This window comes from Solenopsis invicta, chromosome 13 (genome assembly GCF_016802725.1).
Source record: "Solenopsis invicta isolate M01_SB chromosome 13, UNIL_Sinv_3.0, whole genome shotgun sequence".
Lineage (NCBI taxonomy): Eukaryota > Metazoa > Arthropoda > Insecta > Hymenoptera > Formicidae > Solenopsis > Solenopsis invicta.
Genome location: NC_052676.1, coordinates 9,161,909 through 9,189,781, shown reverse-complemented (window position 1 = coordinate 9,189,781; position 27,873 = coordinate 9,161,909). Strand labels below are relative to the sequence as shown.

General features: G+C 32.6%; 1 protein-coding gene and 1 long non-coding RNA gene across 3 annotated transcripts; one reads left to right on the top strand and one right to left on the bottom strand.

The window, feature by feature from the left end:
- The first annotated feature begins 59 nt into the window (after positions 1–59).
- Positions 60–26,706, top strand: LOC105194130 (brefeldin A-inhibited guanine nucleotide-exchange protein 1). Of its 2 annotated transcripts, none has more exons than XM_026138788.2 (13): positions 60–312; positions 397–693; positions 3,086–4,428; positions 4,919–5,359; positions 5,523–5,800; positions 6,600–6,974; positions 8,635–9,136; positions 9,498–9,793; positions 18,496–18,668; positions 19,996–20,216; positions 20,295–20,498; positions 20,710–21,290; positions 21,612–26,706. In XM_026138788.2, exons 2-13 carry the CDS (start codon positions 567–569, stop codon positions 22,159–22,161), a joined length of 5,091 nt encoding a protein of 1,696 aa, XP_025994573.1. In that variant the 5' UTR covers positions 60–312; positions 397–566; the 3' UTR covers positions 22,162–26,706. The 2 variants fall into 2 exon arrangements, with proteins under 2 accessions (XP_025994573.1, XP_039312572.1); XM_039456638.1 differs by having other exon boundaries at positions 69–312; positions 373–693.
- LOC113004681 lies at positions 15,954–16,925 on the bottom strand. Its single transcript, XR_003269161.2, has 3 exons — positions 16,854–16,925; positions 16,630–16,706; positions 15,954–16,460 (listed from the first exon to the last, which is right to left on the bottom strand). It is a non-coding gene; the product is annotated as an uncharacterized LOC113004681 (long non-coding RNA).
- Positions 26,707–27,873: the final 1,167 nt, after the last annotated feature.

Genomic DNA, 27,873 nt, shown 5'->3' with positions numbered 1-27,873 from the left:
AGAATGGGCTTTAGGTTTTTTAGAACTCTATTGCGCCCTCGCATGAAGTTGGCCGCGCACAGTGAGAGCAGGTGACGGAGATAGTTGTCATCTGCGGTTATATTTCGGTGGTTGTCAAGATCGAGTGTCGGTTGGCGTTAATTGTTCATTCCTGCTTAGATTCCTGCTAAGATTCTGTTTGAAATTAGCTGACGGCCGATGTTATAGGTCACGTAGCATCGTTCTCGAGGAGATACCGCGTTTTGCGGTACTGCTCTTGAAAAAAAAAACCGTCTTGGCAAAATTCGATGTGGTTATTGTTCTATCATCAAAGTGAGTGATCTTATATCTATCGTAGAATTTTCCTTAGCTTCGTTCTACTCGGCTCACTAGACGTTCCCTACGTTATGCCCTTAGATTCGCGATAGAAAACTGCGTAGTAATAAAGAAGGTGTCGAAAAAGATGTTGGCCAGCCGCCAGCCAGAACTAGTCACATGTATCGCCATTCGCTGGTTCACACCGATGTTGACACATTGAGCAACGAGTACTGAAACGAGCGTGGATCTCGAGCGCGGGGAGCGCGGTGATGATGCAAAATAATTCCAAGACCAGAGAGATGTTTATTGTCCGAGCTTTGGAAAAAATATTGGCTGATCGAGATGTCAAGAGATCGCATCTCTCGCAGCTCAGGAAGTCTTGCGAGTCTGCACTTGGTAACAAAAGATCTTTCAAATGACATATGCGACTATCACTTGTAGCTATTCATACGGAACAGAACCATTGCAGCTACATTGTAGCACCATGTATGTAGGATTACATACATACAGAGAAATATCATTATCGTGATGAGAAAAACGATTGCACAATTTTTAGTTTTCTTTGTTTAAGTAATGATTATCTTTACAATGAATATCTTTTTGATATCTATACAACACCAATTGTGAAAAGTTTTTCAATAAAGTTTCAATCTTTTACATTTTGTATGTAATAATTCTGAAAAAGTTCTGTATAGTGTTATATAAAATGTTGCAACAGAAATGTTTCTAACATATTATATGTAATATGAAATATAGCGACAGAAAGATTTCTAAAATAAATCACAGTAAATTTGAAAAATATAGCAGAATAAATTGTTGTCATTAAAATAATGTTAAAATGGCTCTAAAATGTTTATTAAAAGTTTAATTTTTAATCATGTATGATTTATTTTGTATTATTTTGACTTATTGGTCTACATTGCCTGTGATAATAAACTGATATAGTTATATATTTTGTATAAATAGATTATAATACAACAATAATCATACTAATGGATTGGATAATATATAGTATAATTTATAGTAATATGTTATATAGCAAATAGCATGTTCTATAATGCTTTAACTTTATGCTTTTTTTAATTTACAAAAATTTATTTTGAGTTTTTTTAAAGGAAAGTTGATGATTGTTACTGTTTTATATTTTCATTTTATGTAAGATACAAATATCAGAATGTTACACAAATAAGTTTTTATTGTTTTAATATCTATGCATTTATTTTAGTAAACATTTCAAAAAAATTATTTATATTATATTTATTAGATTAATCAGGTTACAAATACTAAATTAAAATGCACAATAAAAACACATAAGTATATTTTATGTATATTTTTTATTATGTGTCTAATCCACTGAATATAATAAATATAAATATCATTTCTATCACACTTTAAATTTATTAAAAAATAAGAAATAAAGTTAAAATACTTTAGAAATTATATTTAAATGTATTATCTTCAGAAAATTATATGGTCAGTAATAATTTAAAAAGATTTCAGCCATTTCAGTAATTTTTTGGTAATTTTTTAGAATGGTTGCAAGATGGTTCTTTTCACTCATTTTTTAGAATGCGTTTGAAGAGATTGCTATTAGCTCTTTGTGTTTGCAATCTTTATCATTTATTAGATGTAAACAAGACCAAACTCTTAGTAACTTTTTTGACAAGATTTTAAATGCAACAATCATGAATATTTTGCTGTTCTAGAACTGTTTTATAAATATTATAGACGCATTTCACAACTTTTATGAAATGTTTTATTTGAAATATTTCTGAGATACTTCTAAAAAATTTTGCTGCTGTATGGATAGTCTTAAAGTACATTATTTACCTTAAAATAAGTAACATTTATATAATATAAACTTTTTTAAACACACAGAAAAATTATACTTTAATTAAGTAAACATTACTTATTTTAAATATGTTATAAGTTTATATATCTGCAAATTATTTATCATAAACATTGAATTTGTTTAAAATATTTTTTGAATCTTAGTAATTTAATACTTTAATTAAGATCACTAATTTAAAATATTCAATTTACTTTGATTTTTTTAATACAATTTTGTAATAACTTTTGAAAGAATATAAGTTCTCTTTTATATGATAATGAGTTTTCCTAAGTTTTATGGTGTTTATATTTTAAGACTATTGTCAAGAATATATTTTTTATTAAAGATAAATTACTAAAAAAAAGAGTAATTACTTTACTTTCTAGTAAAATTGATGTTTTTTTTTCTGTGTGTATTGCAATGAATATTTCAGAAATATTGTTCAAATATAAATACATAGTGTGATTTTAATTATATTACAGCAATATTTTCAACATATTATGAAAAATAAAGATTTGCTAAAATTTTATGTATAAATGTGAAAGCATGTATACTTTATGATTCATCAAGATTACAAAACATTTTATATAAGTATATAAAGTTATTTCACAATACATTTAACAAGAGTCTACCGTGATTAGTCATGTGGAGCTATTTTAAAAAATACTTGATAGTAATAATTTCCATGATTTAAGAAATTTTTTAAATCAAAATACAATTTGATTTTTAATTTTGTACTTACAGCAAAGCTTTGGTATTTTAATGTAGTATTACTGCAATATTGTATTGCAATAATTTTTAAAGCGGATATTTTATTGTTGCTACAATGTTACAGGAACGTTTTGCAATGTTTTTGCAATGTTGCAATGAAATATTTCTGCAAACGTTTTGTGCTGTATGAATATATGTATAAACGACAGTTACTGAGTTTGCAACTCACTTGTTTTAATTTTGCAGAGGATCTCCGTAATGAGATCAAAGATGTGCCAGCTGTGCAGGGTGAAGAGGTAACCTCGAACGCTCTTCCACAACCCAAAAGCGATTCAAATGTTATTACTGCCGAGAAGTATTTCTTACCGTTTGAATTGGCATGCCAGAGTAAGTCGCCACGAATCGTGGTGACGGCGTTGGACTGTCTGCAAAAGTTGATCGCATATGGCCATCTCACCGGCAACGTGCCCGATTCGACGGAGCCTAATAAGCTGCTAATTGTGCGCATTGTTGAGACGATCTGCGGTTGCTTCACTGGCCCGCAAACCGACGAGGGAGTGCAGTTACAGATTATTAAAGCTCTACTGACCGTGATGACAAGCCAACATGTGGAGGTGCATGAAGGTACAGTGCTGTTAACGATTCGTACCGTTTACAACGTTTATCTGGCGTCGCGCAACTTGGTGAATCAGACGACTGCGCGAGCGACTCTCACGCAAATGATCAACGTGATCTTTGCGCGAATGGAAACTCAAGCAGAGGAGGAGAATGTAAGGCTTGATGGGGAGCATCAGCAGGAGGTTCCGGTCATGACAAACGGTGAGGCTGAAACCGAGCTGAGTACGGAGAATGCTCCTAGTAACGATATTATCGATCCCCAAGTAATCGTCAAGAGTATCCTTGACGATGTGGTTAAATCCGTGGTGCCATTAGAGGAGGAAGTCAGTCTGGAGAATGGCAGTCCGGAGGATAACGGTGACGAGGCAGCCGCCGAGAATGACAACATGGTAACTGCCAAATTTACCCATGTGTTGCAAAAGGATGCGTTTCTAGTATTTCGCGCTCTCTGCAAGCTCTCTATGAAACCCCTGCCAGACGGCACCCCCGATCCGCGATCGCACGAACTTCGTTCCAAAATTTTGTCGCTTCAGCTGCTTTTGGGGATCTTGCAAAATGCCGGCCCGGTATTGCGCTCCAACGAGATGTTTATTATCGCCATTAAGCAATACCTGTGCGTCGCACTGTCAAAAAATGGCGTGTCCTCGGTGCCGGAGGTATTCGAGCTGTCATTAGCGTTGTTCTTGGCATTGCTCGCGCGTTTCAAGATGCATCTTAAGATGCAGATTGAGGTATTCTTCAAGGAGATTTTCATGAACATCCTCGAGACCTCCAGCAGCTCCTTTGAGCACAAGTGGATGGTCATACACGCACTCACAAGAATCTGTGCGGATGCCCAGAGCGTCGTCGACATCTACGTTAACTATGATTGCGATCTCTCGGCAGCAAATCTCTTTGAGAGGCTTGTCAACGATCTCTCTAAGATTGCTCAGGGTCGTCAGGCTTTGGAATTGGGTGCGTCGCCAAATCAGGTGTGTTATAAATAATGAAAGTTTCAAAATTGATTTTTTTTTTTAAATAAGTTTTTAAAGCGTTACATCACTTAACGTATAATGTAATGAAGTCTTTTTTGCGTATCTAATTATTTTTAGTACCGCAATTATAAAAATTACACAATTTAATTTTTTAAAAGTAAATTTTTAAAAAATCTGAATTTTAATAATAGGTATGATTACATTGTAAGTTGCACACAAGTCCAATTATAAGAATACTGAAGGAGACCGTTAGTAGAAAGATCAAAACATATATTTTGTATAATACAGTTATTTAATACGATTGCAAATAGTTTTTATTATTATTTTTACACATTTGTTTTACACATTTTTACACATCAACAATTGTCATGGGCCGTCATGGCTCTCTAACCCATTTAAATTATTATTTCAATTTTTTTTACTTATATTGTTTCTTAAATGACCGATTCAGTTTTGTTTTTAATATTAGCGCCTTGCCCTTTTTCAGGAAAAATCCATGCGCATTCGTGGTCTCGAGTGTCTCGTATCTATTTTAAAGTGTATGGTGGAGTGGAGTCGAGATTTGTATGTAAATCCCAGTGTGCCAGCTGATCAACAGCCATTATCAGATCCACCAGATACGACGCCAGAGACCCCACTGCCTCGTTATGGTAGTGCTGGCAGCCTCTCGTCGGCTAACTCCAGCCTAACCGGCAACAAGGAGGTGCCAGACTCTCCGGAACAATATGAAGTGCAGAAGCAACAAAAAGAGGTATGGGAGACCGGTATCGAAATCTTCAGCCGAAAGCCCGGCAAGGGCGTGCAGTACTTGCAGGAACAAGGGCTGCTTGGCACTTTACCGGAGGATGTGGCCAGGTGGCTACATCTGGATGAGCGGCTCGACAAAACCGCTATTGGAGATTTTCTGGGCGATCATAATCATAATCAGGTAATGAAGAGAAAAATTAAAAATTAATTGGCTGTAAAAATTATAGCCTATTATAGAAATTATAGATACAAATAGGTTGGTCAATTTTAAATTACGTATAATTGTCATACGATAATTATGTTGACAATTTAAACAATGACTTTTGTTATTGCTGTTTGCGCAGGTAATGTACCATTACATTGACCAAATGAACTTTGCCGAACGCGATTTAGTAACAGCACTCAGGTATTTCCTGGAAGGCTTTCGATTGCCCGGCGAGGCGCAGAAGATTGATCGATTAATGGAAAAGTTTGCTAGTCGCTATTGCGAATGTAATCCTAACAATGGCCTTTTTACAAGCGCAGATACAGCCTACGTTCTTGGCTTCTCAATTATAATGCTGACTACTGATTTGCACTCGCCGCAAGTCAAAAATAAAATGACTAAGGAACAATACATCAGGTGCGTTAAATTTTCAAGTTAGTTATAATTAAAAAATCAAATAAAAAGTGCGTGCGTATGCGTGTGTGAGTGCGTGTGTGTGTGTGTGCACGTGAGTACATGCATGTGTTGCATATTTAAAAAAATATATGTATATATAAATTTTTTATTATGATTAATTAAAAATTATTTAAAAATTATATATAAAAAAATTTAATATATATAATAAAAAGTAAACAAACAAATTAAATAAAATAACGTGGACAATAAATATTTCTTTTATTATTAATAATTTTATATTGTACATGTATATATAAACATACACACATGTAACAAAATAAAATTGTAACAAAATTATAACAAAATTAATTAAAATAACATTATATTACTCTTGGAATGCTACTGTGAATGAATTTTTACCTGGAATAGTGTTAATGTAAGAAAAATATGAGTAGCTTTTTAAAGATAATAATAATAATAGAATAATAGTAATATACGCACGCAACATGTGTATGTAGTTTATTGTCGTTAATTTTGTTATAATTTTATTTTGTATTATATTATTTTATTTATTTTTTTCTGTAATTATGTTACTATTATTCTATTATTATTATTATCATCTCTAAAATGCTACTTATATTTTTCTTACATTAACACTATTCTGTATGAAAATTTATTTACAGTAGCATTCTAGGATTAATATAATTTAGTAATTAGTGATGTTATAAAAATGCATAGCGATTGTTTTTTATACTGAATGTATTCTTTAACTGTAGACTTGAAGAATCTCTTTGTCTTATTGTTTTTTATCCATCATCAGACTTAATCGGCGTATCAGCGACAACGAGGATCTTCCCGAGGAATACCTTTCTAGGATCTACGATGAAATTGCCGGCAATGAGATTAAAATGAAGTCAAATCCCAATAATAGCCGACTCGCAGGTAAACAGCTGATTTCCAGTGAAAAAAAGCGACGGCTGTTATGGAACATGGAAATGGAAGTGATTTCTACGGCAGCGAAAAACCTAATGGAATCCGTCAGTCATGTTCAGGCGCCGTTTACCACGGCAAAGCATCTGGAACATGTGAGGCCAATGTTCAAAATGGCTTGGACGCCGTTCCTCGCAGCTTTCAGTGTCGGACTTCAAGATTGTGACGATCCGGAGATCGCGTCGCTTTGTTTGGATGGCATTAGGTGAGAGAAATAAGAGAAAACAAATTGCTATCACACTGTAGGAAAAAGAATCTAATATTACATAAATAAGTGTACATTTAATAAGTGTAAGAATTACACAATTTATACTGAAAATATATTTATAAAATTTTGTGTATTTTTACAATAATTAGTATTTTTACCTTTAATTGTGCAAATATTTTTATATTAGATGAAAAATTAAGTAACAATAGAATTATGTATAGCTTTTATGTAAATGTACATAAATATTTTTGTAATATTATAGAACATAATAGTAATTACACATATTTGCATTTTTACGTTCGGTAATATGCAAGACAGAACATTGAAAGAACATTGCTTTGAGACGAAGCAATGTTGGATGTATGAATGTTTTTTTAATATTGAATTTATATGTATTTTTTTTTATTTATTGTTATAATAATATTACTACTATGTTAAAACAATATTAACCAAATAACATTAACAACATTAAACAAATTATTATTTTATTTATACATAATAAAAAATACAAAATAAAAATATTTATGAATTTATATGGATTCCTAGGCAGCAAGATGTTATTTTGATGTCAAAGGTTTATTTTAGATTATTGAATTTGAGGAGGTAATCACTCTTAAATTCCGGTGTACAACCCGCTAGAAGTCCGTTGAATTTTTTGAAGTTTGTTGAATTTCTCAAAGTCCATTGAATTCCTCGAAGTCTGGTGAAGTTTGATGAAATCTGGCGAAGTCTGGCGTAGTCCGATGAAGTCCAACGTAGTCCGATGAAATCCGGTGTAATCCGATAAAGTTCGGTGAAATCCGTGAAGTCCGATAAAGTCCAGTGAAGTCCGGTGTAATCCGATGAAATCCGATGAAATCCGAAATTTGCGAAGTCTGATAAAGTCCGATGAAGTTTGATGTAGTCTGATGAAGTGCGGTGAAGTCCGGCGTAGTCTGATGAAGTTCAACGTAGTCTGATGAAGTTCAACGTAGTCTGGTGAAGTCCATGAAGTTTGCGAAGTCTGGTGTAATCCGATGAAGTCCGAATTTTGCGAAGTCCGATGTAATCTGATGAAGTCCGAAGTCTGCGAAGTCTGATGATGTCCAAGGAAGTCTGACGTAGTCCAATGAAGTCCGACGTAGTCCGATGAAATCCATGTAGTCCAGTGAAGTCTAGTGAAGTCTTGAAGTTTGAAGTCCGGTGTATACTAATTTTCCGAATGGTTACCTCCTCGATTGAATCATATTGTCTGTTTAAGATGTAATAATATACTATAATTGAATATATAATTTTTAAAAATTACATTATTTAAATTATATAAATTTAATTTTTTAATGATAAAATCCTAATTATGGAAAAATAAGTCTTAATTTTGTTGAGATTTAAAACTCTTACTTTTGACATTGGTAAAAAAATTGAAATAAATATGTCACAGATGTTTTTAATTATCAGAAAAAATTTAAATTTAAGTATACAATAATGTTGATTTTTATTAAATTAATTAAAAAGAATAATTTTATTTGTTAGTAACTTTTTACTCTTATATGTATAAATATACTTTCAAATTGTGTATAAATAAATTTTTAATAAGTGAGTCCCAAAATTACATATAATTTTTTTTGCAGTGCATTATGCTTTTTGTTTTATATTATTTATATTATATGTTATATTTTAGGTGTGCCATTCGCATTGCTTGCATCTTTCACATGAGCCTCGAACGAGACGCCTATGTGCAAGCTCTGGCAAGATTCACTTTGTTGACGGCCAACTCCCCCATTACTGAAATGAAGGCAAAGAACATTGATACCATCAAGACCCTCATCACAGTGGCTCACACCGATGGCAACTACCTGGGCAGTTCGTGGCTTGACGTTGTTAAGTGCATCTCTCAGCTGGAGCTAGCACAGCTGATAGGTACTGGAGTGCGGCCGCAATTGTTAGGCCCACCGTCAAAACCACACTTCCCTTCACCATTAGCGAATTTCGGTAATCTCACGCACTCCGTCAGCTCACACCAGACCAGTAATCTTAATCTGAGCTCGTTGGATCCTAGTGTGAAGGAATCCATTGGTGAAACTAGCTCGCAGAGCGTTGTTGTAGCCGTTGATCGTATCTTCACTGGCTCAACGAGACTCGACGGTGACGCCATTGTCGAATTTGTCAAGGCTCTTTGCCAGGTCTTTTTCTTTTAAATTTAATTAATGCTTTTTATACATACAGGGTATTTGGCAACAGTTGAAAAAACATTTAAAGAGTAAGAGATAGAAAGTTTTAAATGATAAAAAGATAAAAATCAAGAATAATAAAATTAAGACTACGTTTTTTAATTATAAATGTTTAAATATTCACATGCTCTAGGCACTTTTTGCGTGAATATTTATATTTATAATTTAAAAAATAAAGTTTTAATTACAATTTTATTCTTGATTTTTGTTTTATTGTATTACCTAGAATTACTCTTTAACTTTTCTTGGATCTGTTGTCGAATATTCTGTATATAATGTAAATAAATGTTTTCAATAATAAAATAATTATTAGGTATCTCTTGAGGAATTGGCACACCCCACGCAACCGCGCATGTTCTCCCTTACGAAGATCGTTGAGATCTCATACTACAACATGGGTCGTATTAGGTTGCAATGGTCCAGAATCTGGCAAGTTCTTGGTGATCATTTCGACAGAGTGGGATGCAGTCCTCGACAAGATATTGCATTTTTTGCTGTGGATTCTCTGAGGCAGCTGGCTACTAAGTTTATTGAGAAGGGCGAATTTGCTAACTTCAGATTCCAAAAAGATTTTCTCAGGCCGTTTGAGCATATCATGAAGAAAAACAGGTAATATATCATGCTTTTTTAAATCAATTTTGTTATTTAATTTGTAATTACAAAATAGAATATATTTTATACATATATATTCTAACAATTATACAGGGTCATCGAAAAGTATTGGACTCTCTTGATTATTTTGAAAACTAAGCATTTTAGAAAAAAGTGTTTCAGATAAAAGTTGTAGGGTTTTAAAAATCTATTTACTGATCTTATCAGTTTGACCTTGGATGGCGTTGCCAAGGTTATATCGAAATCATATTAACTTTTTTAAATGGAACACTCAATAAAAAATATAGAATGTTAGTACTGATACTTTTTAATTAGGAAACTACCGATACTCTAACGTTATATCTTTTATTGCATTTTCTTATAGTCAATTTTGAGAACTTTTCAAAACACTATAAATAAGTTTATTTTTGTTAAGTACTTTTTGAGTTATGACGCTTGAAAGTTACAGTACACTGTAGCTTTCAAACCTCACAACTCGGAAAATACTCAACGAAAATAAACTTTCTTGTAGGGTTTTGGAAAGCTCTTGACATCAGATATTAGATTCTGAAATCAGAAATAGGGTGTTCCATTTAAAAAAGTTAATGTGATTTTGATCTGACCTTGGCGACGTCATCCAAGGTCAAACTGATAAGATAAATAGACCTTTTCTTAGTAAATAGAAAACCTACAACTTTTATCTAAAATGCTTTTTTTTAAATGCTTAGTTTCCAAAATAATTAAGGGGTCCGATACTTTACGATGATCCTGTATGTATATGATTGTGATATATACTATCACTCAAAACTTTTAACATACTTGAGATTTTCTTGCATCTCATGAAAAGTTAATTATCTTACAAGGAAACACAGGGAAGTGTCTGCCTCAGATTAAAACGAGCTTTTAATATGTAGTACAGATAAAAATAAGGGACACATATACAGGATGATTCAAAATAACCTATTGGACCCAAAGCTGGCATATTCGTAATCGAATTCTGAGACGATTTTTCCTTTTGCAAAAATTTGTCCGGAGCTTAGTTTTCAAGTTACAATAAGAATTAGTTAGCGTATGACGGGTCAGATACAAGTGGTAGACAGGGGCGGCGCGACTCACTGTTACACGCGGGTGTTTCCGTGGGGCACCTCCTGTGCTCAAATGACTGACAAAAGTACATGGACAGCACATTTCTATTTAAACTTTTTTTCTCTCTCTCTTTCTCTCTCTCTGTCACTTTAATTATGCTACATTTAACTTGTCAAATTTCGATCTGTCATCCGGCCGTCAAATATCGGGATGACCGTAAAATCTTCAAGTAAGTTTACATTATTATAATAAATGTACGCCCGAGAATAATAAAATTTAATGCAAATTAGATTACTTAAATGTGCACTTGCAAGTTAAAAGTAGCACTTTTAAAACGCACAAAAAGGAAAGGAGAGAGAGAGAGAGACGGGGAAAAGGGGGCTTTAAACAAGTTTAAGCACGTTCACTCACGCACACGGCAATCAGCTTATTGTTTCCACGATGCGACAGTTCAATTTAAATTTGTCCTTTATCCATATCTATCCCTCGAAGTTGTTTCATATTTTGCCACATTTACACTATTTACTCTGCACTTGATCGATAAACGCGGAACTACGCGACCGATCGATCAACTTCATTAATTACTCTAATCACTACAATCATTCGATGCGTTAAAATTACTCGAAGAAACACGTGTTTACGTTACGACCACACAATACGTATTCACTCGACGATATGAAGCAGTCGACTGGACGTTATTGGTTATGTTGTTATAAGAGTGTCGAACGATTGGTTAAAGCCATAAGTCAAAACGCGGCAATTTAAAATGAAAATATTGGTTAATACAATTTACATCAATACAATTTATTAGAAAAATGTTGCAAATGCATGTTTATCAATATTTGTTAAAAATTGTATGATAGTGACTTTATCAAGATAATTATTATTCATTCTAAATATTCAAGAAATAATTTTATCAAAATCAATTTTTTCTAAACATTTTTTTTTTATTTTTTATTTTTGAATATTTGCGAAAACTGTGAAAATATTCCTCAAAATAAAATATTTGGTTGCCCTGAAAAGGGCAGATTATCCGTTGCTGCAAGGAGATTTCAAGAATTATATACTTGAAGTTTTTTTTATAATAAATATTCTAAATAATTATCTTGATAAAGTGACTTACAATTTTTAACAAGTAATAATAAACATGCATTTGCCACATTTTTCTAATAAATTGTATCAATGTAAATCGTATTAATCAATATTTTCATTTTGAATTACCGCGTTTTGACTTATGGCTTTAACCAATCATTCGACACTCTTATAACGACATAACCAATAACATTCAGTCGACTGCTTCATATCATCGAGTGAACACGTGTTGTGTGATTGTAACGTAAATATGTGTTTCTTCGAGTAATTTTAACGCATCAAATGATTGTAGTGTTTACAGTAGTAATTAATAGTAATTAATAAAGTCGATCGATCGGTTCGTCGCGTAGTTTCGCGTTTATCAATCAAATGCAGAGTAAATAGTGTAAATGTGGTGAACTATGAAACAACTTCGAGGGATAGATCTGGATAAAGGACAAATTTAAATTGAACTGTAGCATCGTGGAAACAATAAGCTGATCGCCATGTGCGTAAGTAAACGTGCTTAAACTTGTTCAAAGCCCCCCCCGTCTCTCTCTCTCTCTCTCTCTCTCTCTCTCTCTCTTTTCTTCTTTCTATCCCTTTTTGTGCGTTTTAAAAGTGCTACTTTTAACTTGCAAGTGCACATTTAAGTAATCTAATTTGCATTAATTTTTATTAATCGCGGGCGTACATTTATTATAATAATGTAAACTTACTTGAAGATTTCACGGTTATCCCGATATTTGACAGCCGGATGACAGATCGAAATTTGACAAGTTAAATGTAGCATAATTAAAGTGACAGAGAGAGAGAGAGAGAGAAAGTTTAAATAGGAATGTGCTGTCCATGTACTTTTGTCAGTCATTTGAGCGCAGGAGGTGCCCCACGGAAACACCCACGTGTAACAGTGAGTCGCGCCGCCCCTGTCTACCACTTGTACCTGACCCGTCATACGCTAACTAATTCTTATTGTAACTTGAAAACTAAGCTCCGGACAAATTTTTGCAAAAGGAAAAATTGTCTCAGAATTCGATTACGAATATGCCAGCTTCGGGACCAATAGGTTATTTTGAATCACCCTGTATTTTAAAACGTGCCCATATGCACTTTAAGGGGGTGAAACACCTCTTTAAAGAAAATCGATTTTTTTTTAAGCGTATACCGTCGAAACTATAAGAGATAGAAAAAAATTGTTTTAAGTGAAAGTTGAAAGGCTCGAAGAGTAATTTATAACAGCAGAAAAACATTTTTTTTTTAAATTTTTTTAATATTTTCCCCCACTACTTACCTATTTTTTTCAAAATTTTTATTTTTTGTATAAGCAAAATAAAGCTTATTTTATTACTAATTCAACGGTATATGATAAAGTTACGATACGACATTTCCATTTTCCAAAAATAATTAAAACCTCTCTATACGCACGGTACGCGCACCCGTTCGCGCATTTGTGCGCTACGGAAGTGACTCCCTCCGATTTCGACATGCCTTTAATATGTTGTACAAATTAAAATAAGGGACACGTATTTTTTTACACGTGCTCTAATACACTTTTAAGGGTGAAACATCCCCCCTTTGAAGAAAATCGGGTTCTTTCTTTTGAAGCGTGTATCGTCGAAACACCCCTTTAAAGAAGAGATAGAGATAGAGATAGAGAAAAATGTTCTCAATGAAAGTTGAATGCATGTTTTTCTCGCATAAGATGACAAAAACATTTTGAGGACAGTCTGTGTCTAACATGAAATCGCAGACATCGAGTAAAACATTTACGTAACTCTTGAATCTATTGTATATGTCAAAGTTTATGTCAAATACTGCCGAGACGTAAACATTCTATTTCAAGATAAGAAATGATCCAAAGTGCACGCGATAAGAAAATTGACTTTAATAATTTTTTTACATTCGTTTGACAATTGAATTCAGAATATACTGAATTGACTAAAACATTTTTGTCGCATTAAATAAAAGACAACGTAATAGCAATTAACACACGCACACGCGCGCGCACACACACACACATTAATTATAATTAGTTCTAATCCTTAGGTTTTGACTTGTAAAGGCGAAACTCAAATGAATAATGCAATCCGAATATAATGACCACATTCAAGTGTTACGTAAATGTGCAGTTTCCTTCTATTGCATTATCGAGGAAAATATTTTCACGACTAGACATTTCAGTATATAAATAGGATCTGTAATGCCGAGACATATCAATAATGTCGAAACGTGGAAGATTAAACTGTGAAGTATAAATGATTTAAAGTGACGTAAACTTTTGTTGCATTATATAATTAAGAGGAATACTTTTTGCATCATTTATTATATTATTAAATTGTGCAAGATGATACCAGGTTCAAAATGTGGTACGTTTCATCAACCTAAACTTCCAGTAAGTTCTTTTATTATTTACATGAATAACATTAATTATTTGTACTTTTTATTATTATATTTTTTATTTTGTTATCTACTATAGTAACCTCTTTTAAAATGCGACACTTGTAAAGCAAGTGTCCCGGTGAATAAGGTACGACCGCTTATCGATGAAACAAATTCTTCAAGAACTCAGCAACTTACAGCTGCCGAAGTCAGACGGCATGGTGGCGGAAGAGAAACAATTATACAAGCTATACGGGAGATGGAAAGTTATTAGCCTAATATCAGTAATCTATCGCGGGAAGAAGCTAATCTTACAACTGAAATCAATCGGCACAGAAATCTCGGAAGAGGAACCATAATTCAAGCGATACGAGAGATGCGAGAGAGGGAAAGTCAACGAGTCGTGAAAATCGTTAAAAACCTTTGAAAGAAAAAAGATTAAGAAAAATAAAATAAAAATTTTATCTTGTAAAGAGGAAGATGTTCTTTATGGCGCTAGAGTAGCTAATTAAAGATAAAAATATCAAAGGACGAGGAAAATAACAAGAAAGAAAAAAAGATTTAACATTACACAAATTTATTCTATTAAATCAAAATAAACATTATATTAAATCTCTTTATTAGTTATAAGATGTTTATTATAAGATAAGTTATAAGATAAATTTTGTAATAATTGATTTTTGTTTCAAAACACGTTCAAAACCAACATGTGATATTTGCGGCGGGATTGCTGTAATAACTTGCGCGTGGTGTAGAAAGAGTCTGTGTTTGAAACATTTTTTTTACGATCATCACTTTTGTTATAATTATGAACTTTAAATTGTATAAACATGTATCTTTATTCATGTAATTTTACATTAATTTAATAAAATTATATGAATAAAGATACATGTTTATACAATTTAAAGTTCATAATTATAACAAAGGTGATGATCGTAAAAAAAATGTTTCAAACACAGACTCTTTCTACACCACGCGCAAGTTATTACAGCAATCCCACCGCAAATATCACATGTTGGTTTTGAACGTGTTTTGAAACAAAAATCAATTATTACAAAATTTATCTTATAACTTATCTTATAATAAACATCTTATAATTAATAAAGAGATTTAATATAATGTTTATTTTGATTTAATAGAATAAATTTGTGTAATGTTAAATCTTTTTTTCTTTCTTGTTATTTTCCTCGTCCTTTGATATTTTTATCTTTAATTAGCTACTCTAGCGCCATAAAGGACACCTTCCTCTTCACAAGATAAAATTTTTATTTTTTTATTTTTCTTAATCTTTTTTCTTTCAAAGGTTTTTAACGATTTTCACGACTCGTTGACTTTCTCTCTCTCGCATCTCTCGTATCGCTTGAATTATGGCTCCTCTTCCGAGATTTCTGTGCCGATTGATTTCAGTTGTAAGATTAGCTTCTTCCCGTGGTAGATTACTGATATTAGGCTGATAACTTTCCATCTCCCGTATAGCTTGTATAATTGTTTCTCTTCTGCCACCATGCCGTCTGACTTCGGCAGCTATAAGTTGATGAGTTCTTGAAGAATTTGTTTCATCGATAAGCGGTTATTACATTAATGTAATAAAATTACATGAATAAAGATACATGTTTATACATGTGAATAATATGCCGTTTTGTACTGCTTCCTCGAATTTATTTAACGTATACGATGAAATTTCTTTCAGCTTTTTCAATCTAGTACCACTTCTGTTCATTTGTTCTTGCCATCGTCGTAATTTGCGCGGTGATGTGAGTTTTCGAAATTTATGTTTTACACTCTCAAATGATTTTGGCTTAATTGAACCATCAGATCTCCAAAACTCAACAGCTCTTCTTTTGTATTCTATTGGAATCATGTCATTTTTACATGTCATTTCCTTTACACTGTACGTAGGTTGTTCTGCTTCATTCCATTCTTTGTCTGTTATTAAATTTGTTTCCGAAATGTCAAATGAATTTTCAAAATCCAGAGACTCTTCTTCTACTTCTAATACATTTTAGAAATATTTTGTAACAAATTTTCTACTTTCTGTTGTACTTCCATTTCTTTTTCGGTAGTAGGAGTTAAAGGCATATTTAAAAATGAAGCACTCATTAGTAGCATTATTACGTAGCATTATTTCTCGGATTGAACTGCATTTTACCTAAAAATGATAAACATATATGTGTTTAAAGTGAAACTAATAATTACATTTAAAAAGTAGTTACGCACTTTATTTTCTTGCTCATATTTACATTTATATTATTTATATTAAAGATCAATATTTAATTTACACTTTTAAAGTAATAAAACATCGTATATATTGTACATACTTTGAAATTGTTTTTTTTTGTCAGAAAAGAAAAATTCTGTTAGATTAAAAAGTTCCACAAGATATTTCTCTGCAAAGCTGTAATAAAAATATATCAAATAAGGATAAGGTGAATATCCCAATTAATGACAAAGTAAGTTTGTGAAAGTAATAGATGTTATTTAAATAAATAAAATAATTATTTAATTTTAAAAAATTAAAAAATATTAAAAATATTATACTTACAAATTTGTAGCGATTAATACACAACAAAATCATCAAGTATACTAAACTGACGCTCGCAAAGCGACAGCATTTTATATCACTGTTCTAACGATATATGTTTACATTATGTACTAACCTTACTTCGAACATTCTTCATATTTTCTTATCTTTACCTTGACATTTAATCTCTTTGCCATTATATTTTTTTGGTTACCATAAAATAAAACGACACTACATTGAAGAATAATAACAATTACGGTGTTGTAAGACATTAATTTCTTGTTTAGAAAATAATATGTAATTAATATAAGTTAAACATTTATTTACTGATCTACTTGATTCGACTAGAATATTTGTTCTCTTCGACATTTTACAGATAAGGAGACTTGGATTACAAAAAATTATTACTCACACATTCCATACCTTCACTATCTAACGCCAGCTCGTCAACTAATAACAAGAGAACTAACATAAAACTAATTCAAAAATTAGTTAGAAATTTCATTTTTTATACTGCATTTATACAATTCAATTAATGTGTTTATTAAATTTGATTAGTGTAGAAATATGCATAACCACGCTAATGAAGCGTGCACTTTGGTCATTTCTTATCTTGAAATAGAATGTTTACGTTTCAGCAGTATTGACTTTGACATGTATAGATTTAAGAGTTACGTAAACGTTTTTTTTTATGTCTGCGTTTTCATGTTAGATACAGACTGTTCCTGAAATGTTTTTGTCATTTTATGCGAGAAAAACATGCATTCAATTTTCATTGAGAACATTTTTCTCTATCTCTTATAGTTTCGACGAACACGCTTCGAAAAAAAAACCCGATTTTCTTCAAAGGGGTGTTTTACCCTCAAAAGTGTATTAGGGCACGTGTAAAAAAATACGTGTCCCTTATTTTAATCTGTACAAATTAAAGGCACGTCGAAATTGGAGGGAGTCACTTCCATAGCGCACGCACGCGCGGACGGATATAGAGAGGTTTTTAATTATTTTTGGAAAATGGGAATGTTGAATCGTAACTTTATCATACACCGTTGAATTCGTAATAAAATAAGCTTTATTTTGCTTATAAAAGAAATAAAAATTTTGAAAAAAATAGCTAAGTGGTGGGGAAAAGTATTGAAAAAAATAAAAAAAAATAATTTTTCTTTGCTGTTATAAATTACTCTTTGAGCCATTCAACTTTCATTTAAACATTTTTGTCTATTTTTTATAGTTTCGATGGCATATGTTTCGAAAGAAAAAAATCAATTTTTTTCAAACGTAAAATCGAAAATTAATATTTTTTAAAATACTTTTTTACTTTGAAGAACTGTAACTTGGCGAAACAAACAAAAATTAATAAAACATTATTTTAACACAGGTTTCCTATGTTTGAAAATGCTTTTTTAAAAAGTTTGATATAATGATTTCTCGCAATAATATCATATTTTTTATGTTAAAATTCATTTCTTATAAAATGTTTTTTAACTTTCAAACTATAGAGTTTAAGAAAAAAAGGAAAAATTGTTATAATATGCTTGATTCACATAATTTTTCTTTTTAAATCTTTTGGAAAAGATGTTTTAATATTTCTTGCGAAATGCGGGAGAATCTCAAACATATTAAAACTTTTGAGCAGCAGTGTAACTCGATTTAATATGATTTTCAGATCTCCTGTGATTAGAGATATGGTTGTGAGATGCGTAGCGCAGATTGTTCATTCGCAAGCGCCGAATATTAGGTCCGGCTGGAAGAACATTTTTAGTGTTTTTCACCATGCGGCCAGTGACCGTGATGAATCTGTCGTCGAGTTGGCTTTTTCTATGACCGGCAAAATTATTAGTAAGTTTTATTTCTGTGTTTCTCTTAAGAGGATATTCTGCACTAATTTAGTCTAGAACATGAAAAAATAGCCTATTTTTGGGAAATAAAAAAAAACTATTGCACATATTTTTTTATTTTTTTACATATTAACATGTACACATTTAGTAAATATCTACAAATAGTACTGTTAAACGTTTATTAATTTTTATGTTTTGTAAATTTAAAAACAAATGTTTTTTAAATTTGTTAACACAATTTCTCGGAAACTACTGTACCTATCGACTTTAACTTTTACATACATGTAAAATACATATCTATCATATGAATTACGATTGTTACGATATTTATTAATTAAATTATATCTATAAATTAATTTTTTCTAAATATTTTTATAAATATTAATTTAAAAATTGTATAAGAAAAATATTTGTTTTTTTTTAAACTGCGCTATTTTAACTTTACAATATTTTTTTATTTATTTTAACCAGATTAGACAGAACACACTCGCATGATAATTAAAAATTCTTTTAAATTTCAAGTCTTTGTTTTTAATTTGGAAAGCTGCGATTATACATGTATTATAAACGATATCCTAGTATGACCGAGAAGTGTATTAACATATTCGAGAACGATCAAAAGCAAATCTTAGTTCTAACATGTTTTAATTATCAATAGAAATCTTTTTTTTAATTTTGTTTTTATATAAAAACTAATATGTAAAAACATAATACGTAAAAACATTTAGTTAATATCAAAATTTGTAAATACTTACTAATTATGTTCAAGATGTGTAAAAGCATGGTAGAATATATGTAACAGTTTTCTGCAAAGAAATTGCAAAAGTAGACCACTTTTGCGCTCTACACTATAGTATACTTCTTAAAGAAATCCTAACACGAATTACCGACATTAAAAAATACAAAGTTCTCTGAATTAGCTTGAGAGAGAGAGAGAGAGAGAGAGAGAGAGAGAGAGAGAGAGAGAATTAAAAACTTTCACATGTATAAAATATACACAAGGATACATTATGGGATATTTAATTTGAAATTTTGAATGAAAAAAATTAAAAATTACTGACATAATTTTTTAATATTTTTTTGTTTTTAAGTTTAAATTAAGTATCAAGATTTATTCTGTGTGTATTTTACACATATAAACAAATTTTCAATTCTGTAAAACTAATTCGAAGAATTTTGTAATATCTCGATAAGATCACTTTAGAATGCCCTTAAGACAATGTCACTGCATTCGTATTTCTTTTCTCTAGTCTTTACTTAGATTGATGTTTTAGATTATATCAATTCTGTAGTCATTTATATAATTTAAATCTAATATTTGCTCATAGATGAGCTGTATGCAGAAGACTTCAGCATCATGGTGGATTCTTTTCAAGACGCCGTTAAATGTTTGAGCGAATTTGCGTGTAATGCGTCTTTTCCGGACACTAGCATGGAGGCGATCCGATTGATACGTTCCTGCGCTTCTTATATTGATGCAAATCCAAATTTATTTGCCGAGGGTATGATGGATGATAGTGGGATGGTCTCCGAGGAGGATCGAGCCTGGGTATTGTTTTCTTAGTTCGTTTATTTTGCATTTCAATTACTAACATGTGCTTTATCTTTTTTCTTTTTCTTTTTTTAGGTGAGAGGATGGTTCCCGCTGTTGTTTGAATTATCCTGCGTGGTTAGTAGGTGTAAGTTGGACGTCAGGACGCGCGCCCTGACAGTACTCTTCGACGTCGTTAAAACCCATGGTGCATCCTTCAAGCCTCATTGGTGGAAGGATCTGTTTCAAGTTCTTTTTAGGATTTTTGACAATATGAAGCTGCCTGAACAACATACCGAGGTTTGTATAATTTTTAAGAAAATGCATTTTTGCAGGAATCATTTAAACATCTGTACAAATATACAGAATAAAATTTCCGGATCTCTTAATTAGTCTGAAAACTAAGCAGGTTAGAACATTCACGCGATACACTACGGACAATGCTAGTAGCAGCGACACTAACATTCAATTTTATACACTCTGTATATATGTAATTTATTAATTGTTGCAGAAAGCCGAGTGGATGACAACAACATGCAATCACGCGCTGTACGCCATTGTGGATGTGTTCTCACAGTTTTATGATATCTTAGGTCCCTTGCTGCTAGAGCAGCTGTATTTCCAGCTTCTTTGGTGTGTTCAGCAAGACAATGAACAGTTGGCACGCTCGGGCACCAACTGTCTAGAAAATCTGGTCATTAGCAACGGTATCAAATTTGATGAACAAACTTGGGAAAAAACTTGCCAGTGCGTCCTAGACATTTTCGAGAGCACTCTGCCATCCGCATTACTTACGTGGAAGCCGCACTCACCGAACAAGGAGTCTGACCTCGATGTAATCACTGGTGAATCCGACGGTATTCATGTTGGTATTCTGAAGAGGAGCAACAGTGCGCAAAGCTTGAACACCGAGACACTTCCGAGAGCTAAGCTCTTCGCCGCGTTGCAAATTAAGTGCGTGGTTCAGCTCGAATTGATACAGACCATCGATAACATCGTTTTTTATCCGGCTACGTCGCGCAAAGAGGATCAAGAGAATCTGGCTCTCGCGCAGGCCGACATGCTGAACGGCAAATCGTCGGAGCTTGTAAAGTAAGTGTTCCATCATTATACCAACAATTTCAAAGAGGTTCTCCGACTTTTTTATGTAATATAATAAACTTATTTTGAGAACAAGTTTTGAGAATAAGTTGAGAATAATTTATTAATATTATAAAGAAAATATTTTTAAATAACAAATGTTTTTATTGCTTGAATGTTATTCGTATGTTATTTTGAAGATAGTAATGTCAAAAGCTCCTTTGTTAAAAAAAAAATACGAATAAAAGGTTATAACATCCCTATATATTTTGAAGTTGAAGAATCTCTTTAAAATGACAATGTATAGTACATACGCAATGTGATTGTTTTCAGGGCTGGTGCCGATCAACAGAAAGAGGAGCAGGGCATGTACTGCGCTCTGACGACCAATCATCTTCTGCAACTGGTGGAGTGTTTGCTACGATCGCATCGCTTCGCCAAGAGTTTTAACTCTGATCACGAGCAACGCAACGTGCTGTGGAAGGCCAGCTTTCGCGGCAATATGAAACCGAATCTGCTGAAACAGGAAACGCAATCACTTGCGTGCGCACTGCGTATCCTCTTCAAAATGTACAGCGATGAGGCGCATCGTGCGGATTGGCTCAGAGTCGAGGCGCGGCTGGTCGAGGTGGCGTGCGAGGCCCTCGAATACTTCCTAGCGCTTGCCAATGAGGCTCACCGCGACGCTTGGACCCCAATTCTTCTGTTGCTGCTCACCCGGATCCTCAAGATGAGTGATCACCGCTTCGCGGTTCATGCTTCTACCTGCTATCCCTCCCTCTGTGAGGTCATGTGCTTCGATCTCAAACCAGAACTCAGGTCGGTGCTACGCAGATTTTTCCTCAGGATTGGGCCAGTTTTCAGAATCACGCAGCAGCAGTGACGGGTTAGTGAGCAATGATGGGTCAACGACAGGTACTCAGAATCGTCTCGAACGGGGTTAAATTGCTTCGACTGCAATCGCCGTGACGCTCGTGAAAAATACGTCTCATACCCATTTCTACCTTGGCGATAGAATTGTAATTAAATGTAAAGCGCGGTTAGATACTTTTGGCTTATGTTAAATTATTTATGTACGATTCAACGATCTTTGCATAAATTTGCATTGAAGCTTTCTTGGCGTGTTCGTATTAGTTTACATTTAAATTAATACACCGATTTTCACCATCACTCTTTTATTATACATAGCGTCGCATATAGCGCTAAATGCGATTTGATTTTAATTATATTCTATCCATTGTGCATATTTGTAATATATTAATTTCATTATGCAATAGCTTGATTACGTCATTATTTATTATTAATCAATAAAAGTTTTCAATACAATTTTAATATAATTTTTGTTTATGTAAACAAATTAATATAAATAATTTGATACTCACATTTAACGCTAATTTTGCGACGAAAACACTGTTATATACATCTTCGCAGAAATCATTGGATCGTATGTGAACGGTTTAATACCGTATGTACACATGCGTCTGTACTTGGATAAAAGTTGTTAATTTGATTTATTTTTTTAACTTGATTAAATTTCTTTAATTCAAGTATTTTTATATTTAATTTAAATACATAAAATATTTGAACTTCAGTTTAAACATTTATATATTTAACTTACATAAATACATAAATACTTGGACTGAAGAAACTTAGTCAATGTTGAAAATTTTAGTCAAGTTAACAACTTTTTTCTTAGTGATGTAATATAACGGAGTATATATACAGGAAGAGGTGCGGGCGTTTGGGAATTGGCAATATGTATTATTATTCATCAATCAAAAGTTGATCGTAATGTTTAGGATTCAGATGCGATAATTATTCTTACAGAATTGCTCTGTTATAGTTTCACATTATTTAAAAGATTTTAGTCTGGAAAACGATTTTCAAGGTAAATTTCACTTTTTTTTTTCTTTTAAAGAAAAAAGCTGTTGAAGTCAGAAATGTTAGGCATTGAATATATATTTATTTATATTTAAATCATATGCATATACGATTTTTTGAAACTTTCAACAAGGGGAAATTAGAAATTATTTGTTTTTAGTTGGAATTCTTGCCTCCCCCCCCCCTTCAACTAGCTCGAATCATTTTTTTAATTCTCTTTTTACACAGCAAACGATCGAAATTTCATACAGAATTTCCCAGATCCAGTGCTGTGTTTAAGATGTATGGTTATTTTATTTGCTGAATTTTTAAATTACTTGAAATTGAATTTAAAACAACTGTCTTTCTTGAAATTGGATCATAAAATATCCATAGATTTATTTGGAGGATAAAATTGATTTCAAACAAATAGACTAACAAAAATTTTAATTTATATGAACTATTGCTATCAGCCGTATGAAAATCAAGTCGACATCTATAAAATTTATATCTTTTTATTTAAAAAGCAAAACTTTTTGAATTTTTATGTTTATAGTTTTATCGTTTTCTTGCATCTCTAAATACAATCTTTTTTTATTTAGTACAGATGATAACGACATTCGTATACATTAAAAATTGTGTTAGTTTATTTTAGAGATGGATATAAGAGTTTTTAGCTTTGAGAATATTAAGTTTAGAAATTTTAAAAATGTATATGGTTTAAACATGAATAGCGACGGATAGAAATACGACGGGTCGTAGAGCTCCGTGTAAGAACAATAGACTCCTAAGAGACAAGTTGCAAGTTTAAATCTATATATTCTATATATAGGGACTTTTAAATTTGTAATCTTTAGCATGATGCTGAAGCTAGCCGCTGCGTGTCGCTTTCGACACAGCGGTTCTCAACAAGGTTTTCGCTTTATTGTCTGTTGCACTAAAAAATTATTCTAAGCAGATAATTTTAGAACAAACATATACCACTTGAGAACAGTCGTACAAAGTGACATTTCAGGTTTAACAAAACAGTATACATGATGTTTTCAGATTTACGGGTTGCATTCGGAAATACATTTTCCGGAAATGTTTATAACTTTTTCTCTAAAAAAAAAAAAGGTCATTTTGCCTCTTCTCCCGGGTCTTATTTAAACCATTAACTTTACTATCTGTACAATGCGGTTTTCAAGCCGCTAGGATCTCACCCATCCAAACAACTCAGCCCCGCCTGCGAGGGGGCCCAGTTCGGCGCGCTGAATTTTGTAAAGCTAGGACATCTATCAAACCTTCTTTACAACAGCATGTATTCTCCATTAGACGCGGGAGTACATATCTACTCTCCGACTACTTGGGCCTCCTTCGGGCAGCTTGCAGTGTAGACACTTAGAATGAGATCTCAGGAGTCAGTCTGGGAACTGTGATTCCAAGTCGCCCCCGGTTGTTGAGTTGAGTTATTGTACAGTGCGTTGCATTGATGCCTGGGGTACTGATTTTAGGGACCACGTTTCTTTCTTGATTATTTTTATGTTCATGACTGAATGCTGCGGTGATCGTTGACAGCAGCATTTGGTCATGAACGTAAAAATAACTAAGAAAGAAATGTGGTCCTTAAAATCGGTACCCCAGGCATCCATGCAACGCACTGTACGCTATCTGGGTTAGTCCCAGGCACGGTGCATGCATAGATTATGCATACGGGCGGATTGGAAGGGGGGTCCAGTGTTGATAGAAGGTTCGGGTTTTCTGTGGTTTTCTCGCGCATGCACGTCCATTGAGGCTACATAGAGTATCCGTTAGGGAAATCTTTAAGAACCTATATAAATTATTTTACAAAAAAAGCTTTTTAATGATATACATTGTATTATTATTTTATATATATTATTAATTTTTTTGTTAAATATTTAAAAGAATCTTAAATCTTAAATCGTCGCGCATGCACGAGAAAATTCGTCTCTTCTATCATCACTGGGGAGATCTCAATCCTCAACTCAGAGAATTTGCCGTGGCAGGGGACACGATAAGGTATCAAGAGCTAAGGAAGGCCACCCGAGGGAGTCGTAGCTGCTCCTACTCAGGTGTGACAATCGTGCGATTATGAGTCATTGCGATACGTGTATTTTGCGAAAGATAGTCAAATTCGCGAAAATCTGTCGCATGCAAACACGCGTCTTGACGACGGGTCGTCGACGCGACGGCGGCGTAGCGACTACGCATTTCGAGTCGTCGATGTTGAGCGTATTCTTCTTTGACGTGTAGCTACTTCCAAATTTTCGACATTCAGTGCGACATACAGTGAGATGAATGTTCCGATGAAATATCGATCTGGATCATACCTCACGGTTGTATGTTCCTTTCACTAGATGGTGATGTCGCTTTGTCGTGCTGTAATAAAGTCCGCTTTGATTAGCGCCGGGAGTACTGTCAACAAAATGTCATGCGTTTCTTTGATAATTAGCGCGCGTTTTCTTTTTTTAGTGTTAGTTGTGTATTAACGAGATTTGAGAAGAGGTAGAGATCCAGCATTGGTAAAATAACGGTAAAGTAACCCTGTAGTGAGTAACATTATTTATACATTACCCGCACTTGGAAAAAATGATTAACTTGACCCCTCTCGGAAAAAAGTTATGAAAAAATTAACTTTGAAGCTAGATGAAAAATCTCTTCGAAATTAATTTATAATTTTTTTTCTAGGAGGGGTCGTTTTTTTAAATTTTACAGGTAACTTTCCAATATTGTTTAGAAGACAAGTTCTGAGAAGAGGCAGAGGTCTGGGAGGCATCGGGTAACGGTAAAGTAACCCTGTAGTGAGTAACATTATTTATACATTACCCGCACTTGGAAAAAATGATTAACTTGACCCCTCTCGGAAAAAAGTTATGAAAAAATTAATTTTGAAGCTAGATGAAAAATCTCTTCGAAATTAATTTATAATTTTTTTTCTAGGAGGGGTCATTTTTTTAAATTTTACAGGTAACTTTTTAATATTGTTTAGAAGACGAGATCTGAGAAGAGGCAGAGGTCTGGGAGGCATCGGGTAACGGTAAAGTAACCCTGTAGTGAGTAACATTATTTATACATTACCCGCACTTGGAAAAAATGATTAACTTGACCTCTCTCGGAAAAAAGTTATGAAAAAATTAACTTTGAAGCTAGATGAAAAATCTCTTCGAAATTAATTTATAATTTTTTTTCTAGGAGGGGTCGTTTTTTTAAATTTTACAGGTAACTTTCCAATATTGTTTAGAAGACGAGATCTGAGAAGAGGCAGAGGTCTGGGAGGCATCGGGTAACGGTAAAGTAACCCTGTAGTGAGTAACATTATTCATACATTACCTGCACTTGGAAAAAATGGTTAACTTGACTCCTCTTGGAAAAAAGTTATAAAAAAATTAACTTCGAAGATAGATGAAAAATCTCTTCAAAATTAATTTATAATTTTTTTCTGGGAGGGGTCATTTTTTTAAACTTTACAGGTAACTTTCTAATATTATTTAAAAGACGAGATCTGAGAAGAGGCAGATGATGTTGAAGCTAGCAGCGGATTCGTCAAAGCAGGGATTCTTATTCAAAATAAAATACATAAGAAACTTTGACATATAAAGGCAAACTAGCAAGAAATACACTAACTGCACGAAATACACTTATACGCTTCTAAATAGATCAGACTATCCAGAACAATTAATAAAAATGCGCAGGTCTACTAAATTGTTTAAATTATATAACGAGTTATTGCAAAAACAGGAAAACGAAGTCTCGGTCGGGGCTGCAAATTTTTTTAGAACATCATTATAGCCTTCTAAAATCAATCCCGACTAATGTTTTCTTAATTACTTGCGTTTTGATTGTAAATAACTTTTTCCATTTGTTAATCAAATCATATACTTTTATTTTATATTCGTTTTTCAAAAAGCTTTAACAATTAAATCCAATACAGTGTTTTTTTGGCTATTTTGGTTTTGGAATTTGTTGTTCATATTAAGACGTAGTTTAAGTGAAAGCTGTATTTCTGCATCTGTTCAGTTTTCTTTAGGGAGATCTGAAATTAAATCATAAAAATTTACTTTTAGAATAAAATGAAATTTAGTCTTAGAAGTCACATTAGCAGTTTGTAATTGCTAATGTGACTTCTAAGACTAAATTTCTCTTTATTATATATATTTTTTAAATTTATTAGAATGAAATAATAAAGAGAAACAGATAGTAGAATAAAATAGAAAGTTAATTTAATTTTACAATGTGTTGATGATAAAGATGCTTTTGTTTCGACAAGTGAATTTTCCATATTGTCTATAGGTTAAATGTACAAGTGAAGATGGAACAATAGTAAATGTAGGTCTAGAAATAATTGCATTCAAAACATTGAAATCAAAAGCTTGACGATTTATGACATCTACGAATTGTGATACAAAGAAATAAATAGGCAGTAAAGGACAGGCAATTATTAAGATTTAAAGAATATTGCATACCAATAATGTATATTATCCTAGAAGATGAGAAATTATATTAGATTTTTATTGCAAAATAAAATACTACTTTTGCTACTAATATTATAGAATACCATTACATTTACTAATTTTTTTTTATTATTAGTAAAGCATGCATTTATTACGAGATTTATATTACATTTTATTTTCTGAATCTATTATACGTCGTACTTTGAGTTGTTTATGCAGTTGATTTAGATGCTAAGTGAGAGTCCGTTTGGGGCCGTTAACGTGTTCGGACGTGTCTGTTCGTT

What these genes read in the sequence shown, in the direction of transcription:
- LOC105194130 (XM_026138788.2), top strand. Translation starts at nt 567, where the DNA reads ATGATGCAAAATAATTCCAAGACCAGAGAGATGTTTATTGTCCGAGCT. An exon ending in CTTTGTTTGGATGGCATTAG is followed by an intron (nt 6,975 to 8,634) that starts GTGAGAGAAATA and finishes GTTATATTTTAG; the next exon opens with GTGTGCCATTCGCATTGCTT. An exon ending in AAATCGTCGGAGCTTGTAAA is followed by an intron (nt 21,291 to 21,611) that starts GTAAGTGTTCCA and finishes GATTGTTTTCAG; the next exon opens with GGCTGGTGCCGATCAACAGA.